The sequence below is a fragment of the Xyrauchen texanus genome, chromosome 36, assembly GCF_025860055.1.
Source record: "Xyrauchen texanus isolate HMW12.3.18 chromosome 36, RBS_HiC_50CHRs, whole genome shotgun sequence".
NCBI classification, from domain to species: domain Eukaryota; kingdom Metazoa; phylum Chordata; class Actinopteri; order Cypriniformes; family Catostomidae; genus Xyrauchen; species Xyrauchen texanus.
In genome coordinates, this window is record NC_068311.1 from 22850208 (window position 1) to 22869897 (window position 19690).

The window sequence follows — 19690 nt, forward strand, 5'->3', positions numbered from 1 at the left end:
GCAAATAAACTTTGAAGGGAGCAGACTATTTATTTAATTAATTAAATCGCAGCCTTTGCAATTAAAAAAATCACAAAAGGTCATATCGCGTTTCGATTTCATTTCGATTAATTGTGCAACCCTAATGTACAATACAATTTCTGCATTAGATGTTTACTTCAGTAAGAGTGAAAAGTACACACCTTTAAATATACTCATAAAAGCACATTTTTTCCAAAAAGTTACTCAAGAAAATGTAACGGAGTAAATGTAGCACATTACTACCCACATCTGTCAATGTCAGCGTGCAAAACACACAAAACATTATACATGCAATTCACACCTAACCATCATTCAGACAGTGAATGTCAGCCGACACAAACCTTCAGTATGTAAATATAAACTGTTATTCCAATTTAAAGTATTTAGACATTACACAACTCGGTTCTTTGATGTTTAGTTATTCAAAAGTTCCTGCAAGGGATTATGTAAATTGTTCTCCATGGTTTCTTACCTGCCAGAATATGCTGTCTATTGTGTTTCCAAGGAAACCTTCCCGTGTTTCTGAGGAGAGGAGCTTAGGTCCTAGTATCGTCATGAATTCATCGAAGTCCACTTGTCCATCACCTACAAATCAAGTTCAAGTCAGTATCCCACTCACAAGAGATACATTTATAATTGAGGGCAAATTTTTTTGACCAAAAGCATTAAAGGTGAAGTGTTTCATTTCATTAGCACTCGTGATATCAATTAAATTGTAGAATTTTTGCCACCACAATGTAGAGTAGGGTGATGTGGGTGTTGTTATGAGGTTGCTTGAGTGCTTTTTTAGTGCATTGCGACATGGTTCCCACCCACCAGTTTCGATTTTTATCAATTGATATATGGACATGGGTCCCCCTTTTAATATAGTCTATAGGATTTTTTCCCACAAAAAAGTTATTTCACAACTTTCCTCAACAAGCCATGCAGTTTTGAGGTATCATTCATGTACATAGCACAAACAGTGTGAAACAGGTTGCCAAAGTTTAATACTTACTGGTTTTGAGAAACCTCTAACAGTCTGTAATTTGAAGTAATAGTAATGCTGGGTCACTCAAACAAAAAAAAACTATGTTTTGAAAGCGTGATGGAGAGCCACAGTTTTTACACTCTTTGATGGCTTACTTACAGTTGTCTGTACATTAAACTGAGATAGGAGAAACTTTTAACTAGGGCTGTCAATCAATTAAAATGTTTATCAAATTAATTACATGTAATGCAGATTCATATTCGAAGAAAATGTCACCAGATAAAAATAATGCAAAATAAAATACAAATTATTATTTATGTATATTTATAATGATGATAAAATTCTGATAATTCAACAAATATTCCATTATTGTGACAGATGAGTGAATAGATAATAAAAAAGGGGCTTTGGAAGTCAATTTGATTTTTGCTTTATACAGTATTTATATCATGAAACATAAGCCTATTACTGGCCTACAATCCACAGCAATCCACAGAGTTCGTCCTTGGGTGCGTTTCCGAAAAGCATCGTTAGCCAACTATGGTTGCGAATTCCATCGTTAACAACATTGTTCAATGATTTGGTGTTTCCTGAAACTGTAGTACCAATGAACATTCGAAAACAGCATTGCATTGTCACTACAGAAACCGATGTTCTAAAATGTCACGTAAACATGAATGCAGCAATTTAAGGGATTAAAGGCTGTTAAGAAAAAGCGCTTTAACATACACGGCTTCTGTCAGAGAACACTGCTTATCAGTGTCCATGTAGTCTCAGCCTCAGACAGCATAACCAGGGACTGCCCACAGGCTGTGCACTAACCGTCTGAAGCATATATCACACAAAATTGGAAAACGCTTTCTCAAACCAATATGATTAATCTGACTGGCTATTTTAATGGAACTTCCACTGGTAGAAGCACACAGGACTTTCATCAGTCCCCCTGGAAACAGTTGTGTTCACAAGGTTCCGCATTGATAGAATGAGCACTTTTGAGGATGAAATAATCACTGGATTTTTCCAAGTTTGTATGGTTAGTGACATCAAATCATTTTAAGATATTAAGGTTTTCATTTGAGGCACGTAGCAGAAAGTGAAGTGAAGTTCCACGAGCAGAGCTGCATATTCTGCTTTGTTTACTTAGTTATGTCTGTGAAATACTCTGTGATGAGGTTTTCTATGCTACACTTAAACTCTATACTAGGGATGTAACGGTGTCACAGTTTTATGGTATACCACTGTTTTAAAAAGATACGGTTATCAAACCATTGACATTTATAATTCACAGTATTGCATTCACGGTCTTTGATTTATTTTAATTTTTATCCAAGCAAAGGAATGAATGTGTCCATTGTAAATATCAGTTATTTTAAGAGAGAACTGTCTACATTTACACAACATCATTTTAACTTGATAAAATTAATCTCTAAATTGCGAAGTACATCTTGCAGCCACATGCTCGAACTGCACGGAAGAGAGAGCGCAGCGTACTGGAAATGTCAAAGCCTAAATCTTTATTTCCCTCCCACAAGTGACTGAAGTCCACTATGTAATAATAGTATGCTTAATTGAAAGATCCACAAGGCATCATCAATGTTGATGGTCAACCTTTTTGTAAACTTTGTCAGAAAAAAGTTTGATCGGAATTGGAGCTCATTTGCACATGCGTGTGTCCACGGACGGGACAGGAAATGTCTTTTGCACTCTTTGTATGGTGATATTTAATAACCATCACAGCTCAACAAGATCACCAACGAGCGCAATAACGGCATGAAATGTGAAAATCAGTGGTAGAAAGTAAAGTTTACAGTTCAAAGTTTTTAGAAACTGGCCAGTCAGACAATTGTGTATGCATTAGACAAACAGCGTATCCCAAAAATTATCTTGTATGTATAATGTACAGTAAATCTGTGTATTGTGTGAAAGTATGCAAAGAGCATAGATATGTAGGTGCAAAACAGCAGAAAAATTTGTGGTTTTCAAGTTATCATGAAAGGGGAAGAACAACATTATATGGAGTATACTATGACAGGCTCGCGTTTGACTGTATGCAGATTCTGAGCGTTCACATCAAAATGGAAGTATACCTAGGGCTTAACTGACCAGTTCTTGGCCAATGTAAGCTGCTATAAATCCCAGACCTTTGCCGTTTTAGTCAAAGGTCTGGCTATGTGAGACCATGTTAATGCCTGGGTTTCTTAGGTTTTTGAATAGTGCGCATGTGCATATTTGCTCAAATGCACCAGGGGAGCCATGAAGTCTGATGTAAAGGGAAACCCCACTATTGCAGTGCAATGCATCTGTTGGAAAACAGTCGTGTCTAGCTAATTAATTTCTCTAATGATGCATCGTACTATAGAGGCTAAGTAGTACGTTACATAGTTGTACGGGAAACATACACCGCTCGACACATGGGCTGTTTGTCTGTCTGCACAATATTTGTTGGCCTATGTACACATGTGTCATGGACACGGACAACTTTGTAGCATCTCCAATGGCCCAAATACAATATATGCAATATATACAAAACATTGGAGCCTTACATCTTATTTCGGAATTTACATAAGGTCAGGGGGAATGACTATTTTTGTTAATTTTTCAACACCTTTTTTATATAATTAATTGCACTTTATCTACGTGACAAATTGATAGCCTTAGTTTTGACATAAAAAATTACACACTTCCCTTTAACACTACAGGTAAACACACTTATACTGTATATACCAGCAGTCTTAAAACTATCTTGTGGAGAAATTAGGTACATAATGTGTTTGTAACATGCACTTTCAACGAGTCCTTGAATGAGTGGGAACTGTGCATTTCAAACTACTTATTGGCTTCTTCAGAGAAGTGCTCCTCCAACAGATGACTCAAAGTGACTAAAGAGATCTAGCTGATCTCTGAACATTAATGTGAGTCCTCAGGCACTCAGGTACGTCTGACTACATTAGCTGAACAAATTAATCTGCTGTCTGGCAGCTCGGCTCATTTCAGGTGACAATGGCCAGGTAACATGGCCCTTGAATATAAAGACGTGCATATGTAATAAATGTCAATTGGAGCCATCAGGATTTCTATTCTTCATATCTCAAATGATAGATGAGCTAGCTCAGTACACTATCAAACGAATAGAAGGAGCACTTTATTATGAATATACATACATACACACACACACATATATATATATATTATAATTTTTACTTTCCATTATTGAAAGTATAATACTTGGCTTTGATTTTTGGCAAGAATTTAACAATTTGACAACTCAATATCGCAATAAAATCCTGAAACAAATGTAAATTTTTAGCCATTTGTGTGCTATATATGTTTTTAGTGTGAAATTTCACTGTTAAAAATTAACAGGATAAACTATTTTGTCAAATTATTTTATATATTTGACTCTGTTTAGTGTATAATGCAAAACATTTTAATGGGTTACAAAGACTCAACCTACCTAAAATATACTTTTACTGAAATTAATTCATTCATTTAAAAAAAAATCAAAAAAAAAAAATCTGAATTTATCTTTGTCCCTGCACTTTCTGTTCAACAGTGCTATTCTGTGACATTTCCACTATGTCAAAAATAATGGTTTGATCTTTTCAAGATCATATGAAAGGGATTGACATATTCAATATTACAAATGGTTCAAACATAGTTAGGTTACTATACCTACACTCTATAATTTACACTCAAATAATAATTTAATGCATTAATGATTTATGCATTAATTTAATTGAGTTAAAGTAAAAAAATAAAGCAACAAAATATTTTACGTTTTGTTGTCCAGCTCTCTGATACTGATAAAATCCTCAGAAAAATTGCATTAATATCTGATGAAATTCAGCTAAAATGTAATATAGCTGTCATAACAATTAATGTCGGGTTCCAAATCTACATTTAACAGCCTGAAGTGAAAGGTAATGTCTAATTAGTGTTTTATGAACATATGTTAACGAAGCGGGAAAACATTATGTTTATATTAATTAATTTCCACTTAAACCTCTTGTATAAAAATCTTTACTACAAATTAACAACTAAATATTTCAAGCCTAAAAGTCTTTTGAAGAGTCTGTATTTGGACAATCTTTCAAGTCCAGATTGCACATAAAGTACAGTTCCAACATATGCCTTCAAGCTCCTGTGTACACCAACTCAATAACATTATCAGACCCTTTTACATCAAAATCACACTTGAGATTTTATTCCCACACACAACCAAAGAATAACAGCTTACAGTAAACAACCCTGACAATGATACCACACCAAAACATCTCAAACATCTCCTCTATGGGATGCAACGAATATGAAAAATGTATTTAATTTACAAAGTGCAAGGAAATATTGTTTTACTTAAAAAAAATAAAAAAAACTCTCCTTAAAAAGTAGCATAGTAAAGTAATGGTTTCAGATGGTAAAGGTACTTACATATACAGTTGCCCCCCAAATGTATTTAAGAAATTAATTGCCTTTTTGCATGCAACAATATCAAGATTTTAAAGGTTTAGGGGATATAATATATAGTTCGTACAGTATACAAATCATTATGTCTATGGAGAGTCCTCATAAGGATAGCTGCACCAACAAGTGTGTTTGTGTGTGTGTGTGTGTGTGTGTGTGTGTGTGTGTGTGTGTGTGTGTGCGTGTATTTATCACTTTGTGGGGACCAAATGTCCCCATAAGGATAGTAAAACCCGAAATTTTTGACCTTGTGGGGACATTTTGTCGGTCCCCATGAGGAAAACAGCTTATAAATCATACTAAATTATGTTTTTTGAAAATGTAAAAATGCAGAAAGTTTTCTGTGAGGGTTAGGTTTAGGGGTAGGGTTAGGTTTAGGGGTTAGAATATAAAGTTTGTACAGTATAAAAACCATTATGTCTATGGAAAGTCCCCATAAAACATGGAAACACAACATGTGTGTGTGTGTGTGTGTGTGTGTGTGTGTGTGTGTGTATGTGTGTGTGTGTGTGTGTGTGTGTGTGTGTGTGTGTGTGTGTGTGTGTGTTGGGCAACTCACCATCCATGTCCAATCTCTGCATGATGATTGCCAGCTCTACTTCACTGGGCATGTACCCTAGTGAGCGCATGGCCATGCCAAGCTCTTGCTTGGAGATGAAGCCATTGCCATCCCGATCCAGGACCCTGAACGCCTCACGGATCTCTGCCAAGACAAACAAGTCGGTAACTCAAGACCTCAGGTCTCTCTGTACTCTCTGTATATTCCCTCCCTCTTCCCAGATCCATCCCAGACCAAGACTCTCTCATTGGTTAAACTCCAATGAGCAACAGAGATTGCAATTAAATCACACTTTCTCTGCATCCGCTGTTATTTCACCAGTGGCAAAACAAACTACTGCAGATAAAGTGCTGTTTCTCTCCTAAAAATCATTTGTCACCTACCTATTTGTATATTGATTCCTCTTACATGTGGAGAGAATAGGAACAAATAAAGGATCTGATCTCAGTATATGGAATACAAAAAACTGGGGAGACTGGGGAGTGCTGTAATACATTTTTGTTTAAATGTATGTAACTTAGTGTTTTATTAAATGTGTTTGCACTATGTGTCTCATCTTCCCAAATGTAGCTGCTATAAATTAAAGTAGTTTAGATTTGGTTTACACTATGCCTAAACTGTGTAAATTAGTGTCAAGTACAAAGAGTGCTGTTTTTACAACACTATGAGTGTATAACACTAACAGAAAAAAACTAATACAAACATATTTGGTGGTGGACATATTTAATAGTGATTTTTCACCTGTAGCCAATTTCTAGTTGATTAAACTGATGAGGTTTCAACTCACCCTGTGTTATAACACTTCCCGGTCTCCCCTACTATAAAAATACTCCCCTACTATACCAAACAGGAAAAGGACAGAGGGCTAGATTGCAGATTTTTTCGTTTGCTGTTCAGAGTCTCTGAAATGCATAAATATGTCTCGAACTGCAGAGATGGGGACTTGGCTCCATCAAATGCATATTTTATAAACCGTTCTTCTGTGAAGAAAAAACTTGTGGCGGCAAAGGACTTGTGTTTTAAAATAGAGCTTGAGTGTCTCTGAAGAACAATTGTGCAGCATGCTTAATCGCACAGCAGTACATTTGGAAATTTTGCTTAAGTACTAAAGCCAGTTGAAATCAAGCAACCTGGGAATCAACATGCAGCAAACAGAAGCATGCTGACCTTTAAAAACACTGCATTTTCTCACACATTTAAAACAAGATTTACAACTGCAAATACTCAGAGCAACAAGTTATTTAATTTTGAATGATATAAAATTGATTTTTTTTTTAAGAGAAATGGCAATTTTGAACAAGTACTGTATGTGTGCTTTTCAGTGAAAAACAAAATATGAATCTAAGCCAGTAGACTGAGAATTTACCAACACAACACAATTTTAACATCTTGAAGTCAAGGAGTTAAACAGTTATGCTATACTAAATTGTTTCAAGAAAATAACTTTTACCAAACTTTTTGACCAATTAATTTTCATGAGTTTTCCATTACCAATCCTGTCCTTTCTGATTACTGGAAATAAGATTTTTTTTAAATAATTTTATAGAGAACAGTTCTTGGCATATTTCCATTTGATCGTCAGTTACCAATCCTTTTAAATACTGGTTTTAAATAATCATACTTTCTAGCAGTGTCAGAAAACAATTGGCCACTGGATTAGATTTTTTGGCATTTATGAGTGAAAAAAAATACTGCCACTCTTTATTTATGTACATCAATTTAATCAATGTAATTACTGAAGTTCTCAATCCGAATAAGATTGAAAATCAATTACCTCCTTCCCATAAAATGTAATCAACATCAAATCATATTTTATGTGATAATGTGTATAACTACCCTTAAAATAGAATATTAAGAATGATAACAGATGTTATAAATAAAACTAAAAAAACAGAAAAATTCATTGCAGTAGCATTTGTTGCCCCCAAATTTTGAATTTCAAGTGCATTTATGCCACTTTTGTGGCATTTTTATTTTGCCACATTCCCCCTTTCATTTCTGACCCTGTTTTATGGAGTACAAAATGTACCCCACACAAGCACTCACAAACAGCAATATATAGCAGATTAAATATTTTGGAGCAAATATAGCATAACTATAAAAATGTATCTTCCTTATTGACTTCTAAAAACTGTATTCATTTCCATGACTTTCCATGACAAAACCCTACATTGGTAGACATTTTGGAATAAGGGTATCTTATAAATAATAAATAGTATAATACTGTATAATTTTTAAATAACCAGAAATTTTGAGTTAAGAATAGGATGTTTTTAGATTTGGTGATTTTGTTTGGAAATTATTGCATATGACTGTCTATATTTGCAAATTGAGGAGCTAGGACCAGCTAAGACATTTGTAGCTGCTTTTGTGTACTGACATTTCAACGCTTGTAACTAATTCAGACAGGGACTATTCCTTTACATTATCTGCTTAAATCAGGGACATTTTGCTTAGCAATAAGATTTAAACCAATCAGAATAAATTAAACAAGTATTGTGCGATGTGATCATACAATGTAACTGTGGTGATCATGGCGGAGCCAAGTGGTGTCAGGGCATTCCAGCGAGGGGAGGTGGGATTATTTAAGGAGAAGAGACAGTAGCAGACGGGAGAGAGATATATGTAGCTTGTCCGTATGTTTGAATGTTATTATGATTTGACGCAACTGGCTGAAAAGCAGTTGTGTGTTTTTGTTTCTTTGTACTCTGAAAAGTATCATTAAATGTCTATGTGTTTGACAAGCAGGTTCCAGCTTCCACCTTACCTTTAAGTGTTAAGTGTTACACTGGTGCCAAAACCTGGGAAGGAGGATGAACACACCGTCAAGGAGTCCTCGCTGCTGACTGAGGATCGCAACGCAGAGGGAGGGCTTGATCTGGTGGTGCTGGAACACTGCATCAACCGTCAACCGGAATAGATGGCTGAGGGGTCTAGTGCCATCGCCCAGTGTCACAGGTGCATTATTACCACAGAAGCACAACAGCGAAGCTGCGGGCTAGTCGACGGCATGTCCGGGGCCGGCGAGCCCGCCTCTCTCTCTCCTCTCTGCTTTCTCTCACCCTTTTGTTATTCCCACCCCCCTTTTCCCTGTCTCCTCTTTTTCATCCTGTTCCCCCTCACAGGCATGCACAGGTCAGATCCGGAGACCGGTGTGACCCGTCGATTCTCCCTCCCTAGAAATGGGTGGGGAGTAGGCCACAGGCCGGAGAAATCCCCGACATGAGTTCGGCGATGGGGGTATGTGGTGAACAGGACAGAGCCGAGCAGTGTCTGGGCAGAGTGAGGCCGGGAAGATAAGTGGTGAATGACTTTCACCTGCGTGCCACAAATCATTGTGTACCACCCATAAAAATAGCAGCCCATTGGAACTGGCCTTATATTGAAAAAAGCCCTACCTCTGAAAATGCAATCGGACTTCTTCACACTGAATCTTTGCCTTTTCTCATGATTTCCTCACCACACCACACCGTAGTGTTGGGTTATCCATGGCTAGCACAGCATGATCCAAATATATCATGGTACAATGAGAGATCATGTGGTCTCAGTGGTCTCAGTACTGTTTTGAACACTGTTGTCCAATTGTACCTGAGATTTATGCAGATCTACATCCATTGAGAATCCTCATATGAACCTGAACATGAACATACTTGAGGCGTACAGGGATTTAGTTGATGTCTTCAGTAAGGAAATGGTTACAATACTCCCTTCACACAGACCCTGGGACTGTTCCATTGAATTGCTACTTGGCTGTTCACCTCCTAAAAGTAAGGTATACCCTTTGTCAGAGATGATGAAACGTAATACACCAAAACATGACTACCAAACACACAACCAAAAAGTGACATTTAGACCAGGACATGGACACTTCTGAGAATACAATGAAGTTTGGTAAAAATGTATAATTATTGAATCTGCATCATCAGACATGCCAATCACAAAGCTATCTCCTTTCACCATTCACAAGGGCATAAAAGGAATAGCTAGTACTATTAAGGAGGTGAAGAAACTGAGATCTGGACCGATTCTGGTAGAATGTTTTAAGAAAGCTAATTTGGAGAACCATCTACTGCATTAGTTATGTAGTAATATGTTGGTTCAGGTCAGTAGTGGCTCATCTAACAGCACTACTAAGGGTAAGCCTAAGAAACTTCCTTGGAATGACTCAGCTTATCAAGCATTCACTAAGCTCAAAGCTAGTTTCACTACAGCAACCATACTCAAACACTCCCGGGAAGACACAGGACCCACCTTTGTGGTGGTAGCTTGTAAAAGGATCTGTGGCACACTCCTTCCCTCTGTAGTGCTAGGGTCAATTTATAGATTGAAGTGAAATGTATATAAAAGAGTGGAAGAAAGCTGAAAGAAGATTATTCAGAAGTCTAACAATGGAAAATCTCATCAATGTCAAAATAAGTAGAGCACGTAGAGTAATAAATTAGGCAAATAAACAAAGTTGGAAACAATTTGTATCCAATTTGACATTAAAAAAACTCCAACAAAAAAGGTTTGGAATCTGATCTGAAGAATGAAGAACAAGAAGAGTGGACCTCAAATTCAACATATTAAACATCAAAACTCAGACTTAACTACAAAACAAGAAATTGCAAATATCGTACCTAAATATCTGCTTGAACAGAACTGCCTCCCTTTAGAAAAGGAAGAAACACTATAGATTACCTCATTAGGCTTGAAAGTTATATACATGATGCTTTTATCAGACTAGAAGATGCTGTTGCTGTCTTCTTTGGCTTGGAGAAAGCTTATTACACATCTCGGAAGTATGGCATTTTAAAGGATTTACATCAACTTTGTTTTAGAGCACGTCTACACATTTAAAAACAAATATTACTACTTTATAGTATAAAAATAAACAGTGTTGCAAAAGTCATCGGATCAAACATTCATTGCAGCCTTTGTGTAGACAACATTTGTATTTGCTTCAGAGGCAAATTCCTGAATAGTACTGAAAGAAAAATCCATCTGACAATGAATGGTGTCCAGGCCTGGTCTGTGTCCAACTGGTTTAAGTTCTCAAAGAGTAAAATTGCCTGTATGCATTTTTGTCAGTTACGCTCTTTCAATCATGACCCAGAGCTATTTATGGGTGGTGATCCTATCACAGTTGTCAAGAAGACAAAATTCCTTGATATAACCTTTGACAATAAATTGTCTTTTATCCCTCACATAAAGATTTTAAAAGCCAAATGTTTTAAAGTAATGGACATTTTAAAGGTTTTAACCATGACTAAGTGGGGAGCAGAGAGCTCAGTTATTCTAAACCTTTACAGAATGCTGATTAGATGACGTTTGGACTATGGAAGTATAGTGTAGGGCTCAAAATCATTTATCTGACTTTTGGGCACAGTTCACCATCAAGGCATACGTCTGGCACAGGGTGCTTTCAGAACATCACCAATTCACAGTCTATATGTAGAGACTAATGAACTTTCTCGAGAGAACAGATGTCTCAAATTAGCCCTGCAATACACAACAAAAGAAAACCCAGCATATCATGCAATCTTCTCACCCTAATACTCATATCTGTATCAAAACCAAGATATATCCAACCTCTTGACCTATGGATTCAATCGAATCTAGAAAATGTCAAATTTGATTTAAGCATACTGGAACAGACATACTTCTGCAATATACCACCCAGGATCTCAAAAAACAAAAATAATCCTGGATTTAACAAGAAACAAAAAATCTGAAACCCATCCAAATGAATACCTTCAACAACTCCTGTATATCATAGAGACGTTTTCATCACACACACCTATATATACAGACAGATCAAAGTATAGAGATCAGGTGTCAGCTGCATTTGTGATCAATCACCAAAAAAGCAGAATAAGGATCCAAAATCTGAGTTCAGTTTTTATTGCAGAAGCCAATGCTATTATTCTAGCACTGGATCACATTAAGACCACATGGCAGAGACATTTCTTAATAATAACAAATTCAAAATGTCTTCAAGCACTTGCATCACTCAAAAATGACCATCTAGTCCTTGTAAAGATTCTAACCAAATTATCAACTCTTGAGGCACAGAATTTTAATATTTAATTTTGCTGGGTACCTGGCCACTGTGGAATCCATGTAAATGAAGAAGCAGACTCAGCTGCAAAAGAAGCACTTTCTACAGATCTTGCTCCATAATACCCTCAGATCTGAAACCTACCATAATCTCTTACATCATCAACATATAGCAAAATGATTGGGAACAATGCATGTTTTGCAATGCCATACAATTTGCCTGAAATAAACCCTGTAGTGTGCAAAAGAAGGATCTATAATCACAGTCATCGCTGGGATCAGATCATTTACACCCGCTGCTGAATAGGACATTTCAGACTTACACATACGTTTTTAATATCAGATGAAGATCCACCATTATGCACCACATGCCTAAACTATCAACACAACACAAGATCCACTATCTTTGAAGCATATTTTATTGGATTGTGCTGGTTTTATTTCTTTTAGAAAATGAGTTTACTCAGAAAATACTTTTGAAGAGATTTTTAACAAAGTCAACCCTGAATCTGTTTTAGAGTTCATATCGAAAATACATTTTAAAAACCTTATATAGGTTTTTAATTAATCTACCTTTTAACATATTTGTACTTGTTTTTCACCATGAAAAAGCCATGGAAGCTGGCATGGCATGAAATCAATAACAACTAACTAACTAACTAACTAACTAACTAACTCAAACACCCTGATCCTGAACTTCCATTTATTTGTAGAGGTTGATGCTGCAGATGTGGGTATTGGAGCTATTCTTTCTCAACGATATTGTTGCCAAGCCAAGTTACACCCTTGTGCCTTTTTCTCTAGAAAACTCTGTTGCAGAAATGAACTATGATGTTGGAAATAAAGAGTTATTCTCTATAAAGGAGGCCATGGAAGAATGGAGACATTGGCTGGAGGGGGCAACGCATCCATTTCAGGTATTAACGGATCACAAGAACCTTGAGTATATAAAGGCAGCTAAGAGACTGAATTCTAGACAAGCTAGATGGGCATTGTTCTTCACTCGTTTAAATGTTACTGTTACATATCGACCAGGAAGTAAGAATTCTAAAGCTGATACTCTCTCACACATTTTTGAGAATTAACCTAGTACACAGGTTCCTGAACCCATTCTTTCCCCTGCTGTCATTGTGGCTCCTGTATGATGGGATCTCATGAGATTTTGAGAGCTCTACAAGATGATCCTGCACCGCCTGCAAGTCCTCCACAAAAGCAAATGTACCAGAACCATTTAGAACACAGGTCATCCAGTGGGTGCACACTAATCTCTGTTCTGGTTACCCAGGCATTCGTGGGATTGTTAATCTGGTTAGAAATACCTTTTGGTGGCCAATTGTCAATCAAGATGTTACCAATTATGTTCAAGGCTGTCCTACCTGTGCTCAGTCACGCAGTCTCAGGCAACTTCCAGCAGGCCTTTTGGAAACTCTCCCTGTGCCACATCGACCCTGGTCTCACATTGCTGTTGATTTAATTACTGACCTCCCTTCTTCTAATGTTTACACCACTATTATTGCTATCAATTACAGGTTTCCTAAGGCATACAGACTGGTACCAATGAAAGGCTTACCCACAGCGGAGGCTCTGTTTCATCTATGGATTACCTGAGGATGTGGTCTCTGATAGAGGGTCTCAGTTTACCTCAAGACTCTGGTGTGCATCCTGTCAGCAGCTTAATATTAATGTGAGTCTTACTTCAGGTCATCATCCCCAGTCGACTTAACCAAGAGGTCAGAAGATTCCTGCATTCCTACTGCAACAAGGAACAAAATCAGTGGAGCAGATTTCTACCATGGGCTGAGTATGCACAAAACTCATTCACTCATCTATGGGGCTTACTCCCTTTCAATGCATACTAGGTTACTAGCAACCTCTTTTTCCCTGGTCTGGAGATCCATCAGGGGTACCTGCGATGGATGATTGGATACAAAGGAGTGAGGCAACTTTGGAATCTGCTCATGTGCATCTGCAGAGAGCCATCAGAAGGCAAAGAATTCAAGTCAATTGTAGAAGGCCACATCTTGATTATCAACCTGGTCAAATGGTGTGGTTGTCGACTAGGGTCCTACAACTTTGACTCCAAGAAATTGAGCCCATGTAAGTAGGTCCCTTTAAGATTCTAAGACAAATTAATTCAGTGACTTACCAACTATAACTTCCTACTAATTATAGTATCTCTCCATCCTTCAATGTGTTCCTTCTGAAACCGGCTCGGCCATCCACTGCACCTGAGCCATAGCATGTGACTCCACCACCTCCCTTGGAGATCAATGGCAGCTCCGCTTATTTGGTAAAGGAAATTCAGAATTCCCGACGTCGTGGGCAGCAAATCTTCTACTTGGTAGATTGGGAGGTATATGGACCAGAAGAGAGATCATTGGTCCCAGCTCATGATATCTTGGACCACTCTTTGATTCAGGACTTTTACAAAGACCATCCTGAATGTCCAGCTCCTAGGCCAGGGGTAGGCCTAGGAGAAGAGTCATGCCAGAAGGTGCTCCTAGAGGGGGGGGATTCTGTGATTTCTGAGGCTTCAGTTTCCCCTCCAGCCCACCAGAGGGAACCCTAATTCAATTCACCTGTCTTCCTGTTTGGATCTGTATAAAGGCTATGTGGTTCATTCATGCTTTGCGAAGTCTTGCCGATCATTCTGAAATTCTGAGCTTTACTCTATGTTATGTCCTACTGTGATTCTGATCTCTTGCCTGGTTTTGCCATTTTGGATTTGTTTGCTGATTTATTCGGACTGTTTGACCCCGGCCCGTTGTGTGACTACTCTTGGATTTTTTATTGTATCTTCACCTGTTTTTAATAAAATTCTGCAAATGGATTCTAAACCACCAAGTCCAGTGTTTTCGTTACAGCGGCAACTTTCCAGCAAAAAAAAAAGACTGAAATATGGATCTGTTTCCCACTCACACCTATCATATCGCTTCTTAGCATCTGAATTTAACCACTGGAGTCATATGGATTACTTTATGCTGCCTTTATTTGCTTTTTGGACCTTCAATGTACTGTCCACCATTTACTTGCATTGAAAGGACCTACAGAGCAGAGATATTTTTCTAAAAACCTGTGTTCAGCAGAACGAAAGTCATACACATCTGAGATGGCATGAGTAAATGATGTGAGAATTGACATTTTTAGTGAACTATCCCTTTAATGTTTAATGTGTTTTTTTCTGAAGACATTTTGCTCTGCTAATGCAGTAGCGCTTTTAACCACCACACAAATGTGTAGGGCCCCAGATGTCAGGGGGGCTCCCCCAACCAGGTAGGAAAGCTTTGCAAAATCCATTTGAGGGATGACATGATGTTCTGGGTGCACGCATGAATACGTTGTTCTCCGCAATCTAAGAGAGGTTCACGTTAGAGGTCAGCCAGGTTCGGGTCAGTTTTTCAAGTAGGACTTTGGGTTCGGGTTTGTAATCTATGAAAAAACAGAACTTCCGAACTTGTTTCACACATGAGTTAGGGGCCGTTCACACCGAATGCATTTTTGTGTGCATCTGCTCTGCTTTTCCACTGTTTTCCTATGTAAACCTGCGCTGGACAAACTTCAAAAACATTCTTGACTGCTGCAACGCATCTTGCTGTTCCTTCAGTGTCACACGCAGGACCGGCAAATTTTTAAGCTATGTGTCAATTTAAAATAACTTCAGGTCTCAAAAACACATGTCGAGACACCTGCGTTCTGTTGCATTCATTGTGCTGTGTGTAGATTGTTTTTAGCGCAGGTGCCACATAGATGTTTGAACAAGTTCAGGTTGCAAAGAGGTGACTGTTACAATGTTTAACATTATTCCATATTATTTGGCACCAAGCAGTTTCAGAGCTTGATAAACAGCAATGTTTATTTTCCCTTCTTCTCTAGTGTGCCTTGTATGTTTACTGTTACTGTTACAAATGTTGCCTTTGATGCTTACATAATTGTTGGGTTATTATAATAATAAAAAAAGAACAACTGAATTCCAAAATGTTAGTGAGTGAAGTAGTAGGTTTTGCACACCCTGTTCATAAACAAAAAAGTGTTTTGTAAAAATATATGTAGGTAAATATAGCTTTTTTTATCACTGTATTGTGGAAAAACTGGAAAACATGCATTAATTATCTTGAACTAGAATTTTATTTCACTTAACATTTTTAATGTACTTGGCTACAACGGCTGATAGGATGAATTTAAAATTATGATTTAAAATAAATTTAATCTATGTAATTCGTTAAGCAAAATTTTCTAAATGGTGCCCCGGCTTGGTCAGTGGCTTGGGGCCTCAGAAATCGTAAACCCGCCCCTGTACTAAAGTGACATGCTTCAGTTTTCTTTTTTGGTGTGCTGTCTAAAACAGAAACATGAAATGTGCAGGAAGTAACTCTGATGAATGTTTATGTAGGTGAGGTTCATATTTTAGTCAGCCCACCACAAAGAACAAGAACTAAACACAAACGTAATGCCACAAGAACTTCTACAGACAACTACTGATTACACATTAACCATTATGTGTGAACCAATAAATGTTGCAGAGTTCACAGGGCATATTAAATCCCAACATTACCTCTCCTACTTTTTCAAATACAGAAACAGCTGATTTAATGCGCAGAATTAAATGTGTAATCAATAATTGAGCTTTCTTTTAGAAATAAACATACAACATTACAAGTTTGGACACAATTTAGTCAAGAAAATCAAGATATTTTGAGAATATGATCATAGAAATATCTGTTTATTGTTGCTAAAAGACACCTAGGGGCGTTGTTGCATCTATATAGTTATGTACAAGGTATTTGTATTTGATTCCTTGTTAGTGAGAACGTGTTGAATATATGGCCAGTAATTTATAAGCAAATCAGGTCTTCCTTTAACTGTAGCATCTGCAAAACCTTGAAGCAGAAACTTTTTGCTGGCATTTCAAATTCATTTTTTCTGCTTTTTTATGCATTTTAACAGTAGAGGAGTTTCAGAAATATTTCTATACATGTCTTATTTTCCCCAACTTTGAGTCAATACTCTCTACACCCAAGCACAGCACATTGTGGATGTCTCCCTTATCTGACACAGCCAGGTCTCGGAGCCTCTACTAATGAGCAGATGTGTTGAATCAGGTGTTTAAAATACAGATGACTTCCAAAATGTGCAGTACTGGGGTGCTCCAGGACCAGGATTGAGAACTACTGACTTAAAAAAACAGTATCTCTTTGATCAGATTCAATCGGGAGGACCAGGAGAATTCCAAGTTGGCCGGCTCATTAACTGGGCCGGCAGGGCCGTTTGTTGAATGAAAAATGTTCAGTCATGTGTCGCATAGCAGTTGCCAACCGTCCATATCATCCGTTATATATGGGATAAGAACTGCTTTCTGTAATATAGCGGATGCAGTCTCTCCCTTATTTTATCATCTCACACCCAAACAAATTAGAGAGTGGGCTGTAAGAGATGAAACACTGGCGTTAAGATGAAACATTGTGCTGTTACACGGACGCTTCACTTGATAGCAGGGGAAGAATCAAGGAAGACCAGTGCAAATGGATACTATTAGCTGAATAGAGGACATGAAGTTCCTGGGCTGAAAATAAATCCCACTCTGGCCCTGTCTGTGATTGAGGTGCCACAGAATAATTGCTGACCTCCAGATACATGTCAGTGTACATCAGCAGACTTCCAGTAGTCGTCGCCGATTGAATTCTTATTGATATTATCGCAAAACCAACAATATACAATGACTTGCACAGCTCTGTATACTGTATCAGCAGAGGCCCCATGGTGTTGATATGTCCTTTAAACATAAATTTTTAGATGAGCCGTTCTGTGATGACAAAGGTAGAAGTAATCGAATAGCACTATGCATATCTCAACCCCTGATTCTTAATTGTATTATACGAGCTGAAACGTGATGGGGGATGTGCTTTGCTTAAATGTTTATTTTTTATTTTTTATATGCAACTGTTGATTCTTGATTTATGCCCTGATTTACATAAGAACACCAAAAGCACTTAATAAAAATTGTCCCTAATAACTCATTACACGATGCTTAATGGATGGCTTAATTCATAAACATTCAAACTTGAATTTACATAGATAAAGTTAAACTATATTTCTAACAATTGGAATGAACAATCACTGAGCACTTTATTAGGAACACCTGTACACTTACTTATTCATGCAATTATCTAATCAGCCAATCATGTGGCAGCAGTGCAATGCATAAAATCATGCAGATATGGGTCAGGAGCTTCAGTTAATGTTCACATCAACCATCAGGATGGGGAAAAATTTGATCTCACTGATTTCGACCGTGGCATGATTGTTGGTGCCAGACGGGCTGGTTTGAGTATTTCTGTAACTGCTGATCTTCTGGGATTTTCATACACAACAGATGCTGCCCCAACAATCAGAATTTACTCTAAATGGTGCCAAAAACAAAAATCATCCAGCGAGCAGCAGTTCTGCGGATGTAAATGCCTTGTTGATGAGAGAGGCCAACAGAGAATGGCCAGACTGGTTCAAACTGAAAGTCTACAATAACTCAGATAACCACTCTGTACAATTGTAGGAAGTGAAATTTAAGGGTTATAATGTTCTACGACTTTAAATAGGATTTGGGATAGTATCGCGAGAACGGCGCTCCGCGATTCAGAGAGCGGGAGAAAACAGTTGGAGTGTGTTCAGAGAGAGAGACACGAGATGCACTATGTAATCGGCTGCGGCCATTTCACAATGTTGAGATGTTCAATAAACAAGTGTTGTAATCACCGGAGCTCCTTGTCAGTGCCCTCCCTATTGTGGTGATAACAGAACGAGGCCAAGAACCCACGGAACAGCGCTGAGTAAGAACTAAAGGCAGAGGATAAACCCAACACGTGTTACACTGGTAGCAGCGGTGGTTGGCTTGTTTCTGTTGGGACGCTTGTTTTTCCCCGTATTGAACGACGTGAATATCGCCGCTTTAACCTGCAGAGCCCTTCAATACAGTTGAATTTTTTTTCACGTGCTCTTTTTGCAAGTTTGTATTACGTGCATTTTTTTTTTTTATTAATTCCCTCTCGCTTAAAATGGCGGACGACGAGAATGACGCAGTTCCTATGCAGAGAGACAGACACGCAGCAGAGGACACAAGTTCACATCTACCATTTAAAACTGACCTCCCTGCTCCTTTTTCTGGAGATGGTAAAGAGCCTTTTAGTGCATGGATTCAGAGATTTGAGGTAGCACTAAATGTCTCAGCTGTACCACTGGATAAGGCCAAACTTCTCCCAGTAAAGCTTACTGGTTCAGCATTTGCATACTGGCAGTCTCTCTCCCCTGCGGTGAAAGCTGAGTATGAGTCGACTAAAGCTAGTTTGAGCACTGTTTTTGGACGTACAACGTTTTTGGCCACATTTCAAACATTTTTGAATGCTCGTCCGCGTAAACCACAAGAACCTCTTGAAGTCTATGCTGCTGAGCTTACAAATCTAGTTGCTGAAGCATTTCCTCATTATGATACAGCAGCACGGAATTGTGAAATTTTTCGCAGATTTGTGACCGGCCTAGATCCATCACTTCAACTGAAAATTCATGAGCACGGGGCTGCTACTTTAGACAATGCTTTGAAAGTGGCCACGCAGTGTGAACGTGTTCAGTTGGCCATTAGTGTTGCCAACCCT

At 37.9% G+C, this 19690-nt stretch overlaps 1 protein-coding gene across 2 annotated transcripts in view; it reads right to left on the bottom strand.

Annotated features, from left to right (window-relative positions):
• The window catches only part of LOC127629981 (calcium-binding protein 8), a 108615-nt gene that overhangs the window by 58003 nt on the left and 30922 nt on the right, over positions 1–19690 (bottom strand). For both annotated transcript variants that reach the window (XM_052107333.1, XM_052107332.1), the window contains exons 3-4: positions 6012–6155; positions 494–606 (exon numbers count right to left, since the gene is read on the bottom strand). In XM_052107333.1, the coding sequence (XP_051963293.1) occupies positions 494–606; positions 6012–6155 (257 nt within the window). The remainder of the gene's footprint in view (positions 1–493; positions 607–6011; positions 6156–19690) is intronic.